At 41.9% G+C, this 24,836-nt stretch overlaps 1 protein-coding gene across 1 annotated transcript; it reads left to right on the forward strand.

Moving 5' to 3' along the window:
* Positions 1-10,404: 10,404 nt before the first annotated feature.
* LOC139434674 (zinc finger protein 79-like) lies at positions 10,405-23,324 on the forward strand. Its single transcript, XM_071204565.1, has 2 exons — positions 10,405-10,936; positions 21,250-23,324. Exons 1-2 carry the CDS (start codon positions 10,744-10,746, stop codon positions 22,113-22,115), a joined length of 1,059 nt encoding a protein of 352 aa, XP_071060666.1. The 5' UTR covers positions 10,405-10,743; the 3' UTR covers positions 22,116-23,324.
* The last annotated feature ends 1,512 nt before the right edge of the window (positions 23,325-24,836 follow it).

The following is a 24,836-nucleotide window of genomic DNA, read 5'->3' on the forward strand; positions in this document are numbered from 1 at the left end:
TGGTCATTTCCAAAGGGACAAGTGTGTTGGTCGTCAGTCCTCACAGCTTAATGAAATTAAAACTGAGGATAACGGAGAGACAGAGCCTCAATCAGCAGCTCAGCTGAACACATGGAAACAGAAGCTGATGGAGAGGACAATGAATAAGTCTTATGACAGTTCACACGTGAGATAAATCTGTCTGACTGGATTTGTGTTGTCACGATACCAACATTTTGGTTTCGATACCAATACTAAGTGAAGAATTTGCGATTCCGATTATTTTTCGATATTTTCTTTTATTATTTTCATGATCAATAAAATTGTATTTGATCTGTGCTGAGCTGTGTTTTCTTACAACATGGTCTCTTCTTTATACTTGAGTTTATGTGATTTCTTTGATAGTTAATTTTATATTTTATTAACATGTAATAGTACAGTAATATACATAATGATTGACCAAATGTACATTGCAGATGTTAGCCACATTGATAAGTTAGCTAAAAAGATAGCCATAGTAGACAGTTATCATTGCCATTAATTGCCTCGTTTGTCACAAAATAAATTACACAGGTTTGACTTAGATTTGAGGGCATGGGCTTGAGCATGACGTAATTATGTTATCTATCACATTCGCTAACCTGTCTGTCTTTACATTCTTTAAAGAGCAACTTCCAGGTTAAAGACACCTGTGAATAAATGTGTAGGAAAATGATGAATACACTAGATTTTCAAAAAAATATACAGAAATATACACTACAGTGACATCTGGCGTCGTTTTTGTAAGAAATGTTCACTTCCGCATAAAAAATCCTCGGCACGTGACCTCCCGCGTGTGACGTAACACAGGGTAAACAAGGGGGAGAGCGGCCGGTGTAAGGTAATAATAAACATGGATCCCAATGCTAGTTTCGACACAGAAGAAGTTGAACAAGAATATTCGAATGCATATGACGGACCACAACCTTATAATTATGAGCCTGCTAGACGTCCAAGAGACCAGGAGCATCCAAGGATTAGAAGAAATAACGGCCATCGGAGAGAAATTGAGCTGTGGTGTGAGGAGAACCAGTGGAGAACTGGCCAGCTATCTTGGTGAGTGACCGGCGTTAGCTACAGAATGTTAGCTAACGTCACATCACAACATTGTGAAGTTAGCTATCATATACCAGGCTATAACTAAAGTAGCATTGATACTATAGTAACGTTACTGGCAGGACTGTTGATACTGATCCATAACAGAAACTAATGCTCAAGTATCAGCCGTATCTCGCGTTACCTAATGCAACTCCACACTACCTTCGGAGCTGTACCGGGGGGGGGAGAGAGAGCAGGGAAGGGGCAGCTATCTTGGTGAGTGTCCGGCGTTAGCTACAGAATGTTAGTTAACGTCACATCACAACATTGTAAAGTTAGCTATCATATATCAGGCTATAACTAAAGTAGCATTGATAATATAGTAACTTTACTGGCAGAACTGTTGATACTGATGATGTACTGTTGATACACTACCGGCGGCTGCTGCTGCTGCTGCCGGAGCTGTGTGTATTGACGGAACCGCACTAGATATCAGCCTCACACGGCCCTGGCTTCATCCCATACTGCACTCCCTCACATCACTTGACTCATAATCCTCCGGTCGAAAATGAGCGCCACAAAAGACCGCGTTTTTCGTCACAGACGTAGCATTGAAGTTCAGTCTCTTTGTCTGCACAAAAAACGAACCCAGGACTGAAAGTTAGCTAGCTTTCTTTTCCTGTTAGGGAAACTGTGGACTCGATGTCCTGAGAGGCTGGTATTTGTGCAACCTGCACAAACACAATACTGCACCATGATTACAAATGGTGAAATACAATGTAAAACTACCGAAAAATACCAGCTCACTAAAACACAACCGCTCAACTCAACGCAACTACTAACTACACCTGCGTACACCCCACATGTGATGCTTGGTAGTTTATTTTTTGTTGAAATACGAAATAATTCACGAGTTGATTTTATTTTGTATAAAAATCTGAATCTGTAAAATAAGCTGTAAAATAAAATTGTGCCATAAAAAGTTCCATATTTTCCTCTGAGATATAATGTTGAGGTGTTAAGTAGCAGAAAACAATTATATAATAAACAATTAGGTATAGTATAAGTTCCTCTAGTAAATAATACAGCAATTGAAGTGTGTACATGTAGAAGAAGATACCATGAATCGTCCCACAGAGGGGAAATGTACATTCTGCATTTCACCTATCCTAGTGTTAGGAGCAGTGGGCTGCCATATGTACTGCCCGGGTATCAGTGTCGTCAAAGGTGCCTTGCTCAGGGACACATCGGTTGCACTTGGTCTTTCGGGGACTCGTACCGGTGACCTTCCGTTTCCCAAGCCATGTCCCTATGGACTTCGGTGCTGGACGAAGTGCTGGACGAAGTATTCCTGGATCACATCGGTTACCCATTGAGGATGTTTGAACCCAAGCCATTTTTTTTAATTACAATTCCATTATGATTTTATGTCCTTTTTGTATTTAAAAATATAATTAGACTCTATAGATGTCTCTGCAACGTGGTCTCTTGTCTTCCTTGTATTATTTTTCATATCCACTAGATGGAGATCGGTATTAAAGCACTGATATTCATGATCTAGTAATCTTGAAAAGTTTGAATCTGGATCAGGGTGATCCTATCCTGAATTGCTTTGAAATACTGGGACAAAATCTGTCCGAGTTGTCTGATCCTGGATCACAAAAACTTGGATTTCAAAATCTGGTCGGATCTGATTGAGATTACAAGTTTTTAACTACTGGTCCCTGGTCATCAGATTCAGGTGTGTGGGAGGGAAGCAAACAGTGTTTTGACCGTGTCTGGAGAAGCCCTGTCGAGATGAGCTGAGTTAAACCTGTTTGTATTCAGTGTGACTGGCAGTGGCGGAGCTAGGGGGTGGCTACTTGGGCTCAAGCCCCGGATGTTTTCTGAAAAGCCCCGGATGTTTCACTTAAATTAAAAAAAGAAAATGTCTCGGGAGTAATGTGCAGTACCGGAGTCCACCAGAGAGGCAGCCGCTGCGGGACATTAGCCTGCGTACTGCGTAGCCTTCCCTGCCCTGAAGAAAAAGTGATCCTTCCTAGTGCCTGACGAGTTTTAAGCTAATAGCCTATAAAGTTATGGATATTAGAAAGTTATTTTCATCGAAGCAGGCGCCACAAGCTGCAGCAGCAGCAGCAGCAGCAGCAGCAGCAGCAGCAGCAGCAGCTGACAACAATGTAATCACCAGCAGTGAAGAAATGGATGATGTTTCAGGTTTGTGAATCTAATGGTGATATCTGCACTCTGGCTGACTGAGTAAGAAGTGAAAAAGAGTGATGTACTGTAACGTTAATCTTATAGCTAGTAAACATGGAGTAACCAAGGCAAGGCAAGTTTATTTATATAGCACCTTTCAACACAAAGCAATTCAAGGTGCTTTACAAAAATGAAAGACATTCAGACAAAGGCATTTAAAAACAGTAAAAGATAATAAAAGAAACATTAAAAGAAAAAATACATGAATAAAAAGTACATGAATAAAAAGTTACAGTGCAGTTTAAGATATGAATAGTTCACACAGAAGTTCCACTTTACTGATGAACACAACAGCTCAGTTTAAATTAAAAGCAGCGACAAAAAGATAAACCACACTAAGTCAATACCCTTATATGTTAGTATCTATACAGAACATGACTACAAATTATTCTAAGATGTAACGTTAACCCTTCATACCTCAGTCTACTTTCAAGACACTAAAATAACGTATTCCAATTTTTATTTTGTTTTCGCGCGTGGAATTATACCGGCTCTCGTTTCAGTACACATAACAACGGAACCATAGCAACGGAACTGACAGGCAACGGAACTGACAGGCAACAGTCAGAAACATGACTCTTACACTCTTTACGTCACAAACAAAGATGGTGGATGAGAATAGATCTATAAAACAATAAGCAATGTGCCAGAATCAAGGTGAGACTATCCGCATCCTTTAAAACTCTACGCACATTCGTTTCACCGAAATAAGTAAACGACTGTATTTGAGTGAGTTAAGGCATTAGTTTGCTTCATTAAAGGGTGTTAATGAATAAGTGTTCTCCAGTGCCTTTTGTCCGCTTTAAAGGGGACCTATCATGCAAAATGCACTTTTGTACGTCTTTTATACATGAATATGTGTCCCCGGTGTTCCAGGGAACTCACCAAGTGTCAGAAAACACAACCCTCTCTCTTTTCCTCCATACCCAAATCTCTAAAAACGGGGCTGCAACGGATCTGATACAGACTGATCCAGATTTGAATTATTTTCTACGTCACAGAAGTGGTGCTCCGCTTAGTGTTCAATTCTCCACCTATCAGGGGAATGTGGGGTTGGGCCACGGCCGGCCATTGCCGCTCGAAAGCGCAGGAGACGCTGTAGTACATATGCCAGGCCTGTAAGTGCCTGAATTCCATTTATTTACAATGGATGTTCCTAAAACAACACATGTAACATCATCATCATCATGCTGCTGCTGCTAGTCCTTTGACTCATTGTGCTGTCAGTTGACAATCATTGATAGGCACCTGTGGGTCTCCTGTCCTTTCTGAATGTCATAAAGATTACATTAGTCTTTTAGATGATGGATTACTGAAACCACCACGAATTAAAGTAATGGTAGAAATGTATCTAATCAGAATTTTGAAACCTTCCTCCCGTCCCTCTAAATATATCAATAAACATTATGAAGTGATGCTCCTGACTACCATACAGGTTTAAGAAGATAACATTTTTTTTAAAGAATTCAAAGCAATAAACAACAGGCTCTTTAACCAAGGCAACGTTAGCCTAACATGTATATGTTAACAGGTAAGATAGCTGTTTACACTGTCTATTTTCTACTTTGTGTAATGCTATTTTATTTCGATTTAAGATGTTTACATTTTCGATTGTTTAATTCTAGTCTTTTAACTGTCTAATGTACAATGCCTTGTCTTTTGCTAATGCAGCGTAAACATTTCCCCAATTGGTATCAATAAAGTACTTCTTTTTTTATCTTAATCCTCAAATAATAGCAAATGTTACTTTAAAAAACAAAACAAAACATTGATGTAACTACATAGACATATCGATATGTTGTATAAATATTGCAAATCAAAACCTTTATTGACCACTAATGACCAAAAATTGCATTTCTATCCTGTTATTTATGCATTCAAATGGTGATTCAAATGGCCCACCACAAACTTCAGATTCATATAGCACCTGAGTATGACCCGCCCTATTGCCCGCCCGTAAGTTCTAATATTACACTAGATAGTAAACTAGAATGCTTTTCAGCCATTAACCTTGAACAATTACATTCAATGATTCTCTCTTCTAAACCATCAACGTGCATGTTAGACCCAATTCCAACTAAGCTGTTGAAGGAAGTTTTTCCATTAATTAGCACTTCTTTATTAAATATTATGAATATGTCTTTATTATCAGGCTATGTTCCACAATCATTCAAAGTAGCAGTGATAAAACCGCTTCTTAAAAAGCACAACCTCAATCCAGAGGTTTTAGCCAACTATAGACCTATTTCTAATCTTCCGTTCCTCTCAAAAATTATTGAGAAAGCGGTCGCAAAACAGCTGTGTGATTACTTAAAAAACAATGATTTATTTGAAGATTTTCAGTCTGGCTTTAGAACACATCATAGCACAGAGACAGCTCTGGTTAAAGTCACAAATGATATTCTAATAGCCTCAGACAAGGGACTTGTCTCTATTCTTGTTTTGCTCGATCTCAGTGCTGCATTTGATACTATCGACCATGATATCCTATTGCAAAGACTAGAGCACTTAGTTGGCATACAGGGAACTGCTTTAGGCTGGTTTAGGTCCTATCTATCTGAACGCTCTCAGTTTGTACGTGTTAACGATGAATCTTCCACGCAAACCAAAGTTAGCCATGGAGTGCCACAGGGCTCAGTGCTCGGACCTATTTTGTTCACATTATATATGCTTCCGTTAGGCAATATTATAAGGAATCATTCTGTAAACTTTCATTGTTATGCGGATGATACTCAACTATATTTATCAATCAAGCCTGATGAAATTAATTATCTAAATAAAATTCAAGACTGCCTCAAGGACTTAAAAACGTGGATGACCTTAAACTTTTTTATGTTAAACACGACCAAAACTGAAGTTATTGTACTTGGCCCGAAGAATCTACGAAACAAATTATCTAAAGATATACTAACTATGGATGGCATTCATTTGGCCTCCAGTGAGACTGTAAGGAATCTTGGTGTTATATTTGATCAGGATTTATCCTTTAACGCCCACATAAAATCAATTTCAAGGACCGCCTACTTCCATCTACGTAACATTGCAAAAATCAGGCATATCTTGCCTCAAAACGATGCAGAGAAACTAGTCCATGCATTTGTTACTTCTCGGCTGGATTATTGTAACTCTATCAGGGAGTACCAAGAAGTCAGTCAAGTCGCTTCAGCTGATTCAAAATGCTGCAGCTCGTGTACTAACCAGAGTTAGGAGAAGGGACCACATTACTCCTGTTCTGGCTGCCTTACACTGGCTCCCTATAGAACACAGGATAGAATTTAAAATTCTTCTTCTCGCCTACAAAGCCCTTAATGGGCAGGCGCCATCTTACCTTAATTAACTCATTATACCCTACTGTCCTACTAGGGCATTGCGTTCCAAGAATGCAGGGTTGTTGGTTGTTCCTAGAGTCTCTAAAAGTACAATGGGAGCCAGAGCCTTTTCTTATCAAGCTCCACATTTGTGGAATCAGCTTCCAGTTTGTGTTCGGGCGGCAGACACCCTATCCGTTTTTAAGAGTGCGCTTAAGACCTTCCTTTTTGATAAAGCTTATAGTTAGGGCTGATTAGATTCAGCCCCTAGTTTTGCTGATATAGGCTTAGTTTGTCGGGGGACACCTTACTTCTTCTTCTCTCTGTCTATACCTGTGTCCTCTCATGTTCCGATTAACCCAGCTTCCCCACATGTCTTTCTTTTTGGTGTCTATATACGCCGGGATCCGGAGTCATGGATGATCCTGCGGTCCTGTGTCCTGGATCGCGAGCCCTGGATCTTGAGTCGTGGCTGTGGTCCTGGATCATCGGTCCTGGATGGATATCCTCGTGGATTCATCTTCCTATTATACACACATGCATTTCCAAACATTTGGACTACCTATGTTGCAAATGTATTATCTTTTCAATTTACACACGGCATCTATTGCACGTCTGTCCGTCCTGGGAGAGGGATCCCTCCTCTGTTGCTCTCCCTGAGGTTTCTCCCATGTTCCCTTTAAACTGTGGGTTTTCTCCGGAAGTTTTTCCTTGTACGATGTGAGGGTCTAAGGACAGAGGGTGTCGTATTGTCATACTGATATTCTGTACACACTGTGAAGACCATTGAGACAAATGTAACATTTGTGATATTGGGCTATATAAATAAACATTGATTGATTGATTCAAATGGTGATTCAAATGGCCCGCCACGAACTTCAGATTCATATAGCACCTGAGTATGACCCGCCCTATTGGTGTATGATCAAATTTGATTTCTAATTTTAGATAAAAGGAAATACATTTACAGTTATTGTCAAACAGGAGTTAAATCAATTTCTCGCTTATTGTAAGAATGTATTACATATATTCAAATGATTGGGAAATTACGTTGTAATGATAATAAATCACCTCCCTCATTCAGATTAATGTCGATTGTTATTTTTTATGTTTGAATGTTAAAAAAGAACAATCGACAGTGTTGTAGAGCCGATGATCTTGTATACACGCTACACCAGTGACCACCAACTGGCGGCCCGCGGGCCACATCCGGCCCGCCAGACATTCTCATCCGGCCCGCACGACGGGGGTGACTGTGGCGTTGGCGGAGAGGTTACTGCGTTCGCCCCCCACCCATTTCTTTGTTTACAACGTCTCGTGAGTAAGGTACCGGAGTCCAACAGCAGTACCGGAGTCCAACAGAGAGGCAGCAGCTGCGGGACAGAAGACTGCATACTGCGAAACCTTCCCTCCCCTGAAGAAGAAGTGATCCTTCGTTGTGAAGAGTCTGGTGAATGCGCTCCGCACCACAGCAGTAGCCCCGCTGCTACAGAGTCCAACAGAGAGGCTGGAGCTGCGGGACAGTAGCCTAGAAGCAGGGTTGGGTTGTAACGGAATACATAACGGCGTTACGTAATCAGAATACAAAAATCAAGTTGGCTAACTGTATTCAGCTGGCGTTACATTTGAAAAACGAGTAATTTGATTACAGTTACTTTCGTAAACCTGAAGTGAATACATTTTGAAATACTTATTGGAATTATTGGTGGAAAAGTTTCCTTACAAAATGTAATATTCATTACCGGCAGAACTGTGTGCACACTGCACAGAGCTGCAGCTTGTCTGTGAGGGAGAGAGAGATGCAGCGTGTCTGTGAGGCCCCGCCCCCGCACGCAGATGAGAGAGAGAGAGATCTCTTTTAAAATATATTGAAAGTTAGAAACGGAGATGGTTAGATAACATGTGCAAGATAACGTTTATGTAGCATTTCTTTATTGTCGAAATTATGACATTTCATAACGGGATCAAATCAAAGTGAATGGCCTGCTGCTGCTGAATGCATGGGGCAAGTGACTGGAAAAAGTTTTAAAAGTTATTACATCGTTTCAGATAATAAATAATAATGATAATTCATTCTATTTAGGGGCGCCTTTCAAAGCACCCAAGGACACCTTACAATTCATAACATATTCCAAGGAAAGGTTTTAAGGCAGTACAAAGAATGCAGTCAGGGTGATGTTTTTTATGTGGGGTGCAGATGAGAGAGCTGTCCAGAATGACACCAAGATGTTGTGTTTGAGTTCTTGATAAGCCATGAAAACAGTAAAAGAAGTGTCTCCTGTTCACCAAAACATACCCATCTGTTATGGAAAAAGAAAGTATTCCAAATGTAATCTGAATACTATTTATAAAATTCTGGGCTATATAAAAATCGCTGGCCCGCGATAGTGTCTATTGGTTACATTTCGGCCCTTGGACAAATGTAGTTGGTGATCCCTGCGCTACACAATCTAGAATGACAACATAACACAGGTGCACTCACTGACTCGTCCGTGGTTCAACACACACTATATAACCCAGTGAATTGTGTCCCGTAAATGTCACCACCAGTGTAAACATAATTATGTAAATAACCCCATTTGTGTTCTGTGAAACGGAAAAGGATATTACATTGTTTTTGTTACTTTCGTTGCAGTGTCTTAAATGTAATTTAGGTGAACTTCCTGTTTTATTTAGAATTATTATTATTGCCTCTTGGGTTGCCGTACAGCCAATGCGTGACGTCATTGGTAAGCGTAACGGACCCCGAGCACATGTGGTACTGACACCGGGGCCCTTTCTCATTTCATCAAATCCCCCTCCTCAACTCCTCTGTCCTCCGGTAGTGACCCGGAAATGAATTTTAGCGCGCCATGTTGAAGGACATCTCATTTCTCTAAATGCACGTCGAGGACCGAGCATCGAGCATCGAGGAGCCTCTCTGGAGGAGCTATAACCGAGGATACACTGATGGCTCCTCCACGGCTCCTTTGCGGATGCATTTCCGGGATCAGAGATGTTTCAAAGAGTCGTGACGCACGGCCGGACTTATCTCAGCCAATAACAGCTCTGCATGCATCCCCTGGATATTATTTTAGAAACTGCTTTCATCGCGGCGATGTTTACAGAGAGAACAGCTGTGAGGTCCTTGCAGAAAGCAGAGCAGTGTGTTTAATATATATCACTCTATAACAGGCCTACTCTCTTTATTTGTTTTAGTAGATATCTTCAAACAAAGAGTCGATATTTTTCTAAAACCATTCAGTGCTTCACATAATAAAATACGCAACAGCTGTAGCCTGATTACGTGTGTGTGGTACAGTGTGTGTGTAGATGCAGTGGACAGACAGGTCTCAGTTGGTTTGGTGTCCTCTGCTTAACTTGTAATACTTGTAAATAAAACTTTTGGCCCGTAATTTATTTTCCTCATTGCAGCGACCAGAGAGGGGGGGATATATCCAGTCTCTGATAGTGTTACGTTATTATGAATGCTCTGTTTGATTCTGAAATTGTATATATTTATATAAATATATAGGCCTACATATGTGTGTGTCCGCATCTGTAGCCTGTTATTGTCTCATTATACCGCACTGTGAATGAATCAAAGTAAATATATAAGTCATCATGAACACATCTGTCCATCAGACAGAGGGCTGCTGTGCCTCCTGTCATCATTAATGGACGTCTCTTTAAAATGACCGCTCAGAGGAGAGGAGTTCTCATTTCTCTAACCGCCTGCTGCTTCCCCTCCTCTCTCCCCCTCCTCGGCTCCTCCGCTCGCATCTCCTGTGGGCGGGACTAAGTCTCGAGGATAGGAGTCCAGGAGGGGAGTCAGAGAAATGAGAAAGGGCCCAACTCACACATAACTCGAGCCCTGCATGTGGCGTCTCGTCGCTTCGGTTCTCTCTTGTGTTCCTGAGAAAGTGTGTGTGAGCTCCAGCTCTACTGATCCATCATCTGTGTGTCTGGATAAACCTCTGAACGGACTCTGTGCTCTTTTTTCTGGAGCGTTTACCTCGGACTATAGGAGCTAGCTTAGCATGCTAGCTGGAAACACGTGAGCAACACTAGTCAGATTGAGAGTTTGACGGAGAGAGAAACGGTGTGTTTAACGGAGTCTGCAGGGAAAGGTGATCTAGGAAACATGAGTAAAGTCCAAATGCTGCTGTCGTTGAAGAAGCAGCGAGTCACTGCTGATTCTGAAGAGATATTTGCTCTGTTTGAACAAACAATAGCAGAGCTCGAGGAGGAGCTGTTTCTTTCCAAAGAGGAGAACAAGAGACTCCAGAAACTACTGGAAGCTGTTTCACAGCCTCAGCTTCGGATACACAGAGCAGGTATGTCCCCTTTACTCTTCATTAACACTTTAAACTCTTCAGTAACACTTTATTATCACATTAATAACACTTTAGACTCTTTATCAGCACTTGCTGCAGGTAGTAGATCCTGAAGTAAAAGTACAAACACCACACTGTGAAAATACTAATAATAAGTTAAAGTACTGCATTCATATCTTTAAGTACAAGTATGTAAGTATTATGAGACAAATGTACTTAATTATAATAATAATGGTTTATCACGGAAGAGCAAACCTACCAAAATAAATATATTTAGAAAAATACATAGGCCTACATTGAATAATATGAAAACATTGAATAATATGCCATGTAATGTACTGATTTCAATATTAATATAAGACGGGAGTCGGAGGCTCATCAAAGGTACAAGCTAGACTTTTATTTAGCATTAACACACATGTAAACACTTCAAGCCCGGGAAGCAAGACTGGGGTAAACGGGAAGTCCGGCTAACCCCCTAAACGCACCAGGAGCGTCTGCGCCACGTTACGTTGCGGCTGTGCCGCGCTGCGACCTCCTCCTGCAACCTAACGGCCCGTCTACACTACAGCGTCGAGAGCGTCGAAAGCTCCAAGCAGCTCCAAGCTGCCCATTCACTTTCAATGGGATGACGTCACGTAGCCGCGCTTTTTCGCCGAACTGAATTGTGGGTAGCCGAGCGAGGCGTCTCAGGCGACCAGAAGTTGAACATTGTTCAACTTCTGGTCGCCTGGACGCCGGAGTAGCCAGCGCCAGCCAATCAAATCCCGTTTCCCAAAATCTGACAGCTGAACCGCTAGCCAATCAAACCGCGTCTAAGCTGGGAGAGATATCCCGCCGTTCATTTCTATATTTTCAAAAAAAGTCGGAGGAGAAACTAACTATCGCCGTAGCGAATCACCCGGTTTTGTATGACCAGACCCTCTTCACCTCCCGGGATACAAACCGGAGGAACCAGGCATGGAGGGAGGTGGCAGAGACAGTGGGGGAAACTGGTAGGTTTTCGCCTGTTTGGGGAGTTTATATATATATTGCTCGCATAAAATCCCCGGGGGTTTTTGCTTTGTATGTCGGGGGCGGGAGATTCATGTGATTGGTTGTTGGCCGTGTTGCTTGAATAAAATCCCCAAGCTCCAGACACGCCCAGCTCCAAGCTATTTTTGGAGCTGTAGTGTGGACGCTCCGTAACACACCAGGCGCGTTTCAAAACGTTGCGGAAGCGGAGCGTCGTGTGTGCAGCCTGCAGTTCTTCTTCTTCTTCTCTTTAATGGCGAATCGCTTCCACTTGGAGCATATATCGCCACCTACTGTTGAGTTATTAAATGTTCATATTAAATCCTTATCCTCAAACTAGTGCTTTTGAGGAATTTGAAGATCAGCTTGTTTGCTTAATTTCTTGATTTACTTACATATATTGACTTGAAATCCATGTCCTTGATGTTGAGTTGTTCCAGTGCAGTTTTCAGAATGAGTCTTTGCCTTGTATATTCCGGGCAGCTAACAAATACATGATGTATTGTCTCTGGTTGTTGGCAACCATCACAATTGCCATTTGGATGTTTTACAATCAGATGCAGTGATGAGTTTAACCCAGAGTGACCCAATGTTATCCTGCTGTTAATGCTCTGTTCTCTTCTACTACTCCCCCAAGTGCTTCCTGTTCCTACTTCCCTTTGTATCTGGTATAAATGTCTTTGATGTTAGCCTCGCAGTTGTTGTTGATTTTGGAATATGTCCTGGACATTTGTACTTCTACAAGTAAGTAGGCTACGTAGTTAAATGGTTTGTTTGTGTCTGTTTAAATCGGGTTTATTGTTGTTATTTCCTATGTTGTGTTGTAGACTACAGACACAGTTAATAATAATTGTAATATTCCAGTTATAAACGACATGAATCAAAGATGTGTTGCTGTATTTTAGTGGTAAAAAAATATGCATTCATCATCATAATTATTCTATATATATATATATAATTTACATTGCCTGTAAACCGGAGGAGAACGCTGGCATGTATTCTCCTACTTGAAAGACCGGGGGGAGGAGGGGGAGCCGGTTTTGGGTGCACCCCCTCAACCAGCAAAGGAGACAACAAGGTGATTTTCATCACCTCGTGGCTGAGCTGAGGCTGGACAGCCAACGACATCACCAATATTTTCGGATGAGTGCAGAGCAGATGGATGAACTGCTGTCCCTCCTGGGCCCTGAACTGACCAGACAATCCACACATTTCAGAGCTGCCATTGAACCCAAGCAGAGACTGGCTGTTGCACTTAGGTCAAATGCCCATTTCACAGACAATACATCACTGACCACAAATTTAATAAACGTTTTATTTTTTAACAATTTCACCCCAAACAACATTTTAAACAGAAACATCAAATATAAACAATCAACACAACACAAGTACTAACAACTCAAGTAACTATTTACAGTAAAAAAAAAAATGAACTCAATTGCTCAACTATTGTTCGTAAAAAGACTCCTGCCAAGCTGAGCTACTGCTGGAGGACAGCATGTCTGATGGCCCTGTAGGTGTTGATTGGGCGCGTGGGGGTTGGGGTACACTTGGCCGAAAGGCTACTGGCCTGGCGGTGTGAATGGAATGTTGAGTGGCGGGGGGATGGTCAATGGGCTGCCAATGTTGCTGGTGTTGGGTGTCTCTTTCCAAGTTGTGGAAGGTGTTTAAAATACAGACTTTTGCCTGATGTTTTCTGTCTTTGTCCAGTCTTTGCAACATGGGCACAAGACTGAGAGCAAAGTAGTATGACTCCTCTAATTCTGAGTCTGGCATGTGTGGTGCAGTTGGAGGTTCCTGCAGTAGAGATATCAGCTGCTCTCCAAGGTCTGTGCTCTGTGGCCTCCTCCTTGTGTCCCGTGTGGAACGCTGGGCCGCTGCTGGTGTGGAAATGGGATCCCTGGGGCTACGGGACCTAGAGGGCCTTTGCCTCTCTGCAGAGGTTGTGGGTACCAGAGGTGGTGGGGCTGTAGGTGGTGGGGCTGGAGATCCACATGCTGTCCTGGCATGTTCCTCTGTTTCCAATGACAGGGGTGTAGATGCTCTCTCCATATCTTCTACAGGGGAAGGATTGCTCAAGCTGCTTTTTGAACTATATGAAAAGAAACAACATGAAAACAATTAAAACCTTTTTTCTGGGGATTAATTTATGCAATAGGAACATATTTATGTAATTTAAAATAAAATCTTTCATACCCTTTGCAATACATCATCACAAATTACAAAATTATATAAATTAAAATACATAATACATAGGGCAAAAGGAAGGACATTATGTCTGTATACTTCCAGCCCTTTTGCGTGCCGCCTGCAGATCCACTTGGGAGAGATTTCTTCCTGTTTTTAACAAAAGCATCCCGGAGTGACTTCCATCGTGCCTTGCAAATGTCGACTGAAACAAAGAATAGATTCAGATTAATAACATGATTTCACATATTTTTCTTTGCTTTTTTTTACCCTTCAGATACTTGGCTTCCAGGGACTCATTGGTCAGCCTAGCATTCAGGTATCGCCTAGGATGCGCTACTGTGTATGTAATACAATTTATAATAAATGGTTTTGTCTGACAAATGACTGCCAAATTATTCTTGTCTGTCCTCACAATTTATCTGACTATAAATGCAAGATTTTCCACCACAGCATACTGTATTTAAACATTATTGAGAGTATTTTGGGTAGTTGTTATAACACATGAATAAAAACTAATTAGAATACAAAAATATAATATCATTATAAAGAGTTAAACACAACTGTATTGATCCCTGGGCGAAATTCAGAAGATAAAGTATAGTTAAAAAACCAATATTTATAAAAATATAAATACAAAATAATAATAATATAATAATATTATAATCTTGATATAGGAAATAAGATCTTACTTTATTGTGAAATGCAAGTTTACTGAACAGTTTAACGACTTTCACAAGATGTTAAACTACTGAATGGCTCTGTACTGTACCTACAAGTATTAATTAACTTTAAAACATTAATATGTAGTTGTTACCTTCCACTCCACAAACTGCAGCGACTAAAAACCAGGCCTTGTCCTTTCTGATGTTGTCCTTGTAAAAAGCATTGGTTACATCGTATAAAATTGTGTGTTTCTCCACTTCCATTATGAACACCTCGTCGTCCATTGTGCGTATCGTAGTGGAGGTGTTGTGATGAAGGAGGGGGGTCTGCTAAATTATTATATACGCGGGATGGGCCTGGCCCGGATGCTCACCTTTCCACTTCCTGCGAGGGGGGGGCTGCCTGCCCGACCTTACCTTATGGCTGCGCCGCGGCAAAAATAGGATTCATCCTAATTTTAGAGAAGCGCTGCGCCGAGCCGCTTCTGGGACGCGTCTGAGCCGTAACGCGGGGCGTGTGGTGGAATAGCACCCATTGACTAGAGTGGCCGCGATCCTTACGACCGCCGCGGCGCGGCCGTAACGCGGCGCAGACGCTCCTGGTGCGTTTAGGGGGTAACTCAAATGTCCGTGCGGAACAATACCCCAACCCATAGGTCCATGGGTGAATAATGTCAATCACCACACAAGCCCCCCCAGAATTCACCCATCGTCAAACCTTCGCGCCTGGGAGGAAGTACCACCTGGCGCGTACGGACCACAGGGGCCGAGGAGGGCGGGGCCACAGGCGAGGGCATCTCCACAGGGGGCAGGACATGGGAGGAGGCCCCGACGTGGGGGCAGAGCCAACTTCAACCAGTGTTAATTTTGGCAGCTGTTTTTGATTTAGTCTTTAGACCAAAATGGTTATTAGTTTTAGTCACATTTTAGTCATTTCTATCCTTCATAGTTTTAGTCTAGTATTGGTCGATGAAAAATTGCATTTTAGTCAACTTATAGGCAACATTTTTTTCTCTCTCTAAACCAATTCAGTTAGGCAAATACAGGTTTCTGAAATCGGAATCAATGGGACAGCATCAAGTGTTGACATTCGTAAAGCAACATTTCACTCTCAACACTTTACTTGTGTAATATCTAGGGATGGGTATCGTTAAGGTTTTTTACAGTACTACTAGTCTTATCGATACCGCTTATCGATCCGGTACTTTAACGGTATTCTTGTATTTACTTTTTGTTATTTGTTAAAGAGAAAAACTAACAAATTGTTAAGCGAATTAATTGCTTTATTTAAATGTGAAATAAATGAAATATATATAATGTTATTATATTGTACTGTACTTGAGTAAAATGTTGAGGTACTTTACTGAAGTATTTAAATGTTTTGCTACTGTGTACTTCTACTCCACTACATTTCAGAGCTACATGGTGTACTTTTACTCCACTACATGTATTTAGTTACTTTACAGATCTGGATGAATGATGTGAAATATAATCAAGTGTTAAATCAGACTTTAGTTCCACCTGGAGTAAATCCACAAGCTACCCTGCAGTATACAAAGTCATTCAAACTAGCTGCACCTTCACCAGCCTTGAGAACACTTTCATGATCAATCATTATAAAACATATCATATATATTATTCTGAAATGGAGAAAACGAGTTAAGGATGTCGAAAATTGTGCATTTCTACGACTGAATATGACGCCTTTTGGCCAGCTGTTTGGACAGACTACTCTACTCGTGTCAATGCGCTAACGAGAAAACACTAATGGCAAACAAGCTTTGTCCACATCGAGCCTTGTAGAATGTCTCTATACTTTTGAATGCTCCGTCCCCGGCAGATCTCTGTGTGCCGCTGCAGCGTGTCTGTTAGGCCCTGCCCCCCGCACACAGAGAGACACAGGGAGATCGCTCTTCTGGAGTGAAGAGAGCAGAAATAATGATATTGCAAGTTAGAAACGTAAGATGCATTTTGACAGACAAGACCGAAAATTGGGGGGAAATATGGTGCATTTTGAATGTCCGATAGTCCACCATTAACACCTTAGTCTCGTCAACGAAAACTAAATATACATTTCGTCAAAGTTTTCATTATCAAGAAACAATTTTTAGCTCGCCGTCGTCTTGTCTTAGTCATGTAAAATAGGTTGTTGACGAACATTTTTCGTCATAGTTTTCGTTGACGAAATTAACACTGACTCCACGGCCTGGAAACGTGCACGTGAGCAGACTTAATCCGATCGACGGACACAGTCTCAGGCCTGCCACCAACGTCCACCACCAGGCATCTTGGCCCTGTGTCGTATAATCCTGAACGGACCGTCGTGGCGAATAAAAACGAAATCCGCCGACCGTAATCTGGTGGACACCCGGAAAGCTGGGTTGCTGTGCTGCGACGTGGGGACGGGCTTGAATGTCCCGGTGGTCTCCAGCAGGGAGGAGCGCTGCCCGGCCGCAGACCAGGGCACAGTGGCGGCGGGGATGAATTCCCCGGGGACCCGCAGCGTCTGGCCATTGACGAGTTCTGCCGACATGGACTGCAGGTCTTCTTTGGGGGCACACCTGAGGCCGAGCATAACCCACGGGAGCTTATCCACCCAGTTGCCGTCTGTCGAGCCGGCACGCAGTGACGCCTTCATGGATCGGTGAAACTGCTCACACAATCCATTAGCCTGGGGCTGATATGCGGTGGTGCGGTGCAGCTTGACCCCCAAACCCACAGCAACCGCGTTCCACAGCTCCGAGGTGAACTGAGAACCGCGGTCAGAGGAGAGGTCAGACGGAGTCCTGAAGTGCGCCACCTACGTGCCGATGAAAGCGCGGGCGACGTCGGAAGCCGACGTCCTGTCCACCATCGTAAACAGGTAGGTGAAACCATGAGAGGGGGAAACGGACCTACGATGTCGACATTGACATGGTCAAACCTCCCCTCGGGAACCGCAAAAAGTCCAAAAGGTGCCCTAGTATGGCGGTGGACCTTAGCACGTTGACAGGCCACGCATGAGTCGACCCAGGACTTCACGTCCTTCTTAAGCCCCTGCCACACAAACTTCAGCGACACCAACTTCACGGTCGGTTTCCTACTGGGGTGGGAAAAATTGTGACTGGCGGTCGAGGCTGGCCCGCGGAGATGTCACACCACAGCTTCGCGCCCGAGTCACCGACCGTGACCTCCTCCAGGCGTAATCCCGTGACCAAGACCTTGAGGGTCTGGACCCCGTGGTCAGCGGCCTGGTCAGCACCCATGCGGAGGTAATTGAGGCCCAGCTGCACAGCTCTGATGACCGCTCTGGAGAGGCAGTCTGCGACCACGTTAGCCTTGCCAGCGATGTGTCGTTATTTCCGTGGTGTACTCGGAGATGTACGAAAGCTGGCGTTGCTGTCGGGCGGACCACGGCTCGGCCACTTTGGACATGCAGAAAGTCAGTGGCTTGTGATCTACGAACGCCGCAAACTCCCGGCCTTCCAGCAGGAAACGGAAGTGGCGAACCGCCAAATAGAGACCAAGGAGTTCCCTGTCGAAAGCGCTGTACTTGGGTTAGTAGGGTTGTAATGTATACATACATACACACAGAATATATATTCTGAGAGAGATATACATACGGAGCCCTGGAGGGTTCATAGAGAGAAAAATAAATAAAACGAGGCCACGATTTATTATTTCGTGCGCACGATATACTTTCTCATGCCATATTATTAGTTGTGTGTGTATTCCGGTGCACTCCGGCAGGACTATAGCACTACATCGAGATTAAGATTAAACACATTTCTTTCACTTGGGAATACACATATAACTATGGAGAACCAGATGTGTGTAAATTACTGTTATATACGTATTAGTATATATTAACACTACTGTAAGCAAAAGTTATTTGTAGTCATTCCTTGACAAAGTATTGTGTGGCCCACAAACCCCCAGAGATTTTCCTATTTGTCCCACTTGCTAATGAAGTTGAATAGCCCTGCCCTAAAGGTTCATAGAGAGAAAAAAAAGTATCTTGTGTGCACGATATACTTTCTCGTTTCGTTAGTTTCTCGTTCGCACGAGAAACTTACCGGTGCGCCAAGTAGGAAGTGGAGCACAGACGAGACAACCGTTTCATTGCAGACTGTTATGTTTATGTGGAGAAATGGCAGTGCATACATTATTTGAGATATATTTCAAACTCGGACTTCATTTAGGGACATTTTAGCCAGGGGTTTAGAGCTATTTGTTTAAGCACCGGATTCGCTAATACCTTTCAGCATCTGAAACATATACAAGTATGGCATTCATAGGGGTGTGTGTGTGTGTGTGTGCGTGTGTGTTCATTACAGTAGCTATATATGCCTGTGTAAAACTGCTACTCGTTGGGGCATTTCCGTGATTGGTTGCTGTTGAAGCAAGGTGATATACTCCAATATTATTATTTGTTGTTGTGCAACTAAATATTGATTAATCTCAACCATATATGTGTTTATGATTTATTGATCTCTCTCTCTGTGTTAACATTTAAAGTTGGTGAACCATTAATTGCACTAACATCCTCGTGAAGCTGACTGAGAGAAGCCCAGAGTGTGCAAAGCTTTCATCAAGGCAAAAGGGGGCTGCTTTGAAGAATCTAGAATAAAAATCACACGTTTTTGTTAACTAGATAATTCTATATCTATATATAAATCTATAATCATTTATACAAGCGCAACTTTAAACATGTACAGCAGTAAAATGCAACATTCAAAACAATCAAGAAACATCATAAATGAAACACTGACAGGGAACATTTTACAGAACCATCATTACTATGACATAAGAGGGTGCCGTAAAATGTTCTGATAATACTTGCATTTTTTTTTCTTAAAGGTTTGAATTAGGGCTGTACAATTAGATCGTATTTTAATCTATTACGATTTTGGCTTGCAACGATTATGAAAACAACGTGATCGGAAAAAAAACTATTCTTTTGCTGCATTCCCTTTCGCAATGATGCTCTCAATGTGTCGTGCGTTATACATCCTGCCCCCCCCCCCTCCCCTCCCCTCCCTAAAAGCCCTCAGCCAGGTTGTATTGTGACTTGCAGTCTGTTTAATAAATCCATATAAACACGTCACAAGGGAAGCTTTAGTTGCCGTGTCTTGATACTCCGGTCTCTAGTGTACAGTCAACTAACTATCAATATTGACCAGAAATAATCGTGATTATGATTTTTGCCATAATCAAGCAGCCCTAGTTTGAATGCAGGATTTACATTTGTAACACAGTATTTGCATTCTATAATGTAGGCGCAGGGCTATTCAATTGGCGGCCCGCGGGCAAAATCCGGCCCTGTGGGGATATTTGCTGGCCCTTTTGAGTATAACGTTAAAGAGTAAGAGTGCCTTTATTCCAGAGAGGGTGTTACCTTGAGAGATGGAGGGAAGACATTGCGTGAAAACTTGGGCGGGCTCAGGTTTCGAACCCACCTAATAGCTACTGTAGTGACAACTCCTGTCATTTATTCTATCTCTGCGTGAATGATTAGATCATTTCATCTAAATTAAATTAAATTATGTTGATTGTTAAATTAGCTTCACACATTAGGTCTACTGAGTTCACACATTAGGTCTACTGAGTTCTGAACTTGCCATTTAGATCTATAAAGGCCTTGGGGCTATGTTGTTTGATTGAATTAAACACAATATATGCACTCCACTATGCTGTTGTACTGTATCTGAAGCTCTTAACATGATTGCTCATATTTCAAGCCATCTTTTTCCCGACCCCTTGCTTTGGATCATTTTCATCAACCGGCCCCCATTCCAAACTAATTGAATAGCCCTGGCGTAGTGAATCTGTGAACAATCCCAAATACAATTCATTGTTTACATTGCGGCTAGTGCTAAACCAGAAGAAAAAAACATTTTTAATTTTTAACTAAGTGGAAAGGGACTGGGCTACATGAGGTGAATTGAGCCAACATAATTAGACTATTTTCTGACTGTGTTGTTGTGGCAATTCAGCACTCACAACAGGAAATAATTAAAAACAGAGGAATCAATAAAACACAGATATAGTTGATTAATTATTATTCCTTTGTACAACAATCAATAATAATGAGGAAACTTTACCTTGCACACAAGCAGTCAATAGTGGTAATGCTCCAACAAGTACAAGTCTTTCACATCATAAATAGCAGCTGTAATGAACGCACACACAATTTCCCTTACATTAGCCAACACACCCACATATGTTCCAGATGTCGAAAGGTCATTATCTCGTGACCTCTTTAGGTGTAATTCATACCCTGTCAGGATATGAACCACCTAACTAACAATACTTAACTGTATTATCCTGAGGAGGGCCTCTTTTCACTTCCGCTCACCCCTAATGATTGCGGAAGAGAAGATGGGCCTCTCTTCTCTGGAAACTGTAATTCAATAACATATCTAATTATATTGACTTATATAACCGTGTGTTTCCTGTTTCCTGCAGATGTCCAGCAGCTGGTGGGGGTTAAAGAAGAGCCTCTCCCTGACCAGCAGGAGTGGAGCACCAGTCTGGACCAGGAGGACCCAGAGCCCCCCCCACATATTAAGCAGGAACAGGAGGAACTCAGGATCAGTCAGGAGGGAGAGCAGCTTCAGGAGCTGGAGGAGGCTGATATCACCAAGTCCACTTTCACTCCTGACCCTGTGAAGAGTGAAGATGATAAAGAGAAACCTCAGTCCTCACAGCCTCATCAAAGACAAACTGAACACATGGAAACAGAAGCTGATGGAGATGACAGTCGAGGACCAGAACCAGCCAGGAACTCAGATCCAGAGAGCAGTTTACAACCAAAGACTGAGGACCATACTGGAGACTCTTCTGAAGACACTGTTGACTCTTCTGAACCTGACACTGAAGACAGTGCTGATTGGAAGGAGACCAGAGAACCTGCCTCAGGCTCAAACTCACTGAAAAATAGACAAGAATCTTTCAGTGATCCCCGACGTAGTGCTGAAAATAAACCATTCAGTTGCTCAGTCTGTAAGAAAGCTTTTTCACGGAAGGAAAATTTAAAGGAACACATGAGAGTCCACACAGGAGAGAAACCATTCAAATGCTCAGTCTGTAAGAAAGCTTTTTCCGTGAATATGAATTTAAAGACACACATGACAGTCCACACAGGAGAGAAACCACACATCTGCTCAGTCTGTAAGAAAGCTTTTGCACAGAGTGGACGTTTAAAGACACACATGAGAGTCCACACAGGAGAGAAACCATTCAAATGCTCAGTCTGTAAGAAAGCTTTTGCCGTGAATATGAAATTAAAGACACACATGAGAGTCCACACAGGAGAGAAAACACACATCTAATCAGTCTGTTTGTGACAAAAGATCTAAATGGCGTAATCATTTCAAAAGGCACAATTGTGTTGGTCGTCAGTCCTCACAGCTTAATGAAATTTAAACTGAGGATAACAGAGAGGCAGCCTCCAATCAGCAGCTCAGCTGAACACATGGAATAAGAAGCTGATGGAGAGGACAATGAATACGTTGTATGACAGTTCACACGTGAGAGAAATCTTTCTGACTGGATTAACATTGTTGTACAACATCCATATAAGACTTAAATGAAATCCATCTTTATCAACATAAGTGGACAATATGTTTAATGTTTTTGTCATTCTGATTTATATGTTAACCACTGACTGTTGATGAACCATTTTATTTGGATTGAGGGCTCCAAGTTTTCATATAGAGATATAGGATGATTTAATGTATTGTTCTTTATTTCTAAATGTTTTGTATCATTGCTATCCTGTTAATGAGCCCTGTTTTACATAAATGTTAACAAAACATAAGTGTTTCTGCTTCTGTAACTGTAAGGGAATACATTTTCCTATTTTGTGTCCTGATGACCTAATGCCGATACATGTAATACGTTACTCCCTAAGCCTGTTTTCACCCATCTGCAACCGATTCGCTAATAATCAAAAATGTTAATTTCTTTGCCCCCTTGACTCGACTATTTCTTATTTAATAATCGTTACATCTCCTCAGGACCAAGTTCCCGTCTCCTGCCTTTCACCTGCTGATCACCCACTGCTCATTTAAGGTGGACTGACCTTTACAATGGACCAGCTAGTCTTAGTGTCTTAATGCAAACGTTTTTGTAAAGTGACGCTAGACCGAAAACATGCTGTTGGGCTGTGTGCTCTCTGCAGGACGGTGTCTGTACTCAAAGATTGTTTATGGTATGAGAGCTTCGCTCTGTTTTTGTTGTCCAAACGACGCCAACGGAGCGATATGTCTTCTTTCCAGCAGATGGCATAAATGTTACATCATCCAGTTCAACTGTCATCCACATATTAATGATTAAAAACAGCAATGTGTGAGATATGGCTGGTAATTGACTCACAATGTCAACAGAATGTGAAGAGGTTACAGTCTTGCGGTTATGTCCAAGATGTTGTCTTTTGTTGTTGTAAGAGATAATGGGGATTGATGCAGAAAATAACCAGAAGATAGTCTGGATAGAGCCTTCAAAGAACCAGAAAGGGTTTTGAAGATTATCAGGGATATAGAAAGAATACAAATATTACAAATGGTTATACTTTTTGCAGTGTTATCATCTAAATACCAAATGTAAAAGTACTTATTTATTAATAAATCATATTTCTTATTATGTATTTATTAGAGCCGGGACTCGATTAAAAAAATTAATCTAATTAATTAGAGGCTTTGTAATTAATTAATCGAAATTAGTCGCATTTTTAAAAATCGCATTTTTAAGCACAGCTGCAGGAATGCAGCTGTGGGAATGAGTCCTGAGCCCAGAGACGAGTCGGGTGTTCCCGTTAACCCACTGGTTTCCTCAGATCAGAAGCATGTGCTTTTGTTGCAGCTAGAGAGGAACCCAACATCGCTTCATATTAGCCAGGAAGCACGGGAGAATATCCAAGATACAACATGAAAAATAAAAATTACACGATTTACAAAATACACATCCTGTAACAGTTCTTTTAGATATAGCAGCCAGGTATATATTGCTCAGTTATTAACGGCATATATATTTTTATATTTTAATCAAATATACATATTTGACCTGAGAACAGTGAGAAGCAATTTTCACATGGATGTTACTCTGTGGGCCATCTAAGCTAATTTACAGATGACCCTGAGCCCAATAGAGATTGCCCTGAAAAATGCATGCGGACGAAATGGCACGAAGGGTTTGGGGGGCCTCCGTCCCCCTAGACATTTTTGAATTTTTGCAGGTCTTAGATGCTGTCTGGTGCATTCTCTAGACTAAATTATAAGATGAACCACCACAATAATATATAGTACAATTTCAATTGTATTCTTCATTTCACTTGTTTGTTTGTTCTTGTTTGGGTTTGCTCGCTTGCATGCCCTGCATAGCTATAAGAAATACTTAAGTTGTTGGTCAAAACACTTTCCATCTGATGAAGGCAAATGCCTTCCCAGATGGAAAAAAGTAGAAAACATTACATTCAGTTATAACTGCCAAAACAAACATTATTTATGCTATTATGGCCCCTGTTAAAAATGTTTGTAATGTTAACTACTGTAAGTTGGTCGAACGAATGCCTCCTCATCCGGAAGCTGACCGAGCAGACCCGAGCAGCAGTCGAGAGGAGCCGAGCGCATCCGCGAAGCACACGTCAGAGTTCCCGTTAGCCGGCAAATCTAAATACCTTCGGTCAAAATAATTTCCCTTTAGAGCAATACCGCTTCAGTTGCACCACTTATGTGACAGACAAGAAGAGTATGTGACAGACAAGAATAGTCAACTCTAATGTCTAGCACTTAATGTGGAGAAAGAGATGTCCTGTATGGGTTGATTGTGCGTTGATCTGTTGGTAATGCCTCGGGGTTCCGGTGGGCATGTAAACAAATCCGTGGATTGGTCAATTTGGACCAATCAGCGGGGGCTTAACGTAACGGCTCCGCGGACTTAACGTAACGGCTCCACGGATTGGTCCATTTCGTTCCGGTTACAACATGACGTCCTGATGTACCCGGAAGAATCAAATGGATGATGACGTTTCACCAACGAGGCGTTTTGGGGAG

This window comes from Pseudochaenichthys georgianus, chromosome 10 (genome assembly GCF_902827115.2).
Source record: "Pseudochaenichthys georgianus chromosome 10, fPseGeo1.2, whole genome shotgun sequence".
NCBI classification, from domain to species: domain Eukaryota; kingdom Metazoa; phylum Chordata; class Actinopteri; order Perciformes; family Channichthyidae; genus Pseudochaenichthys; species Pseudochaenichthys georgianus.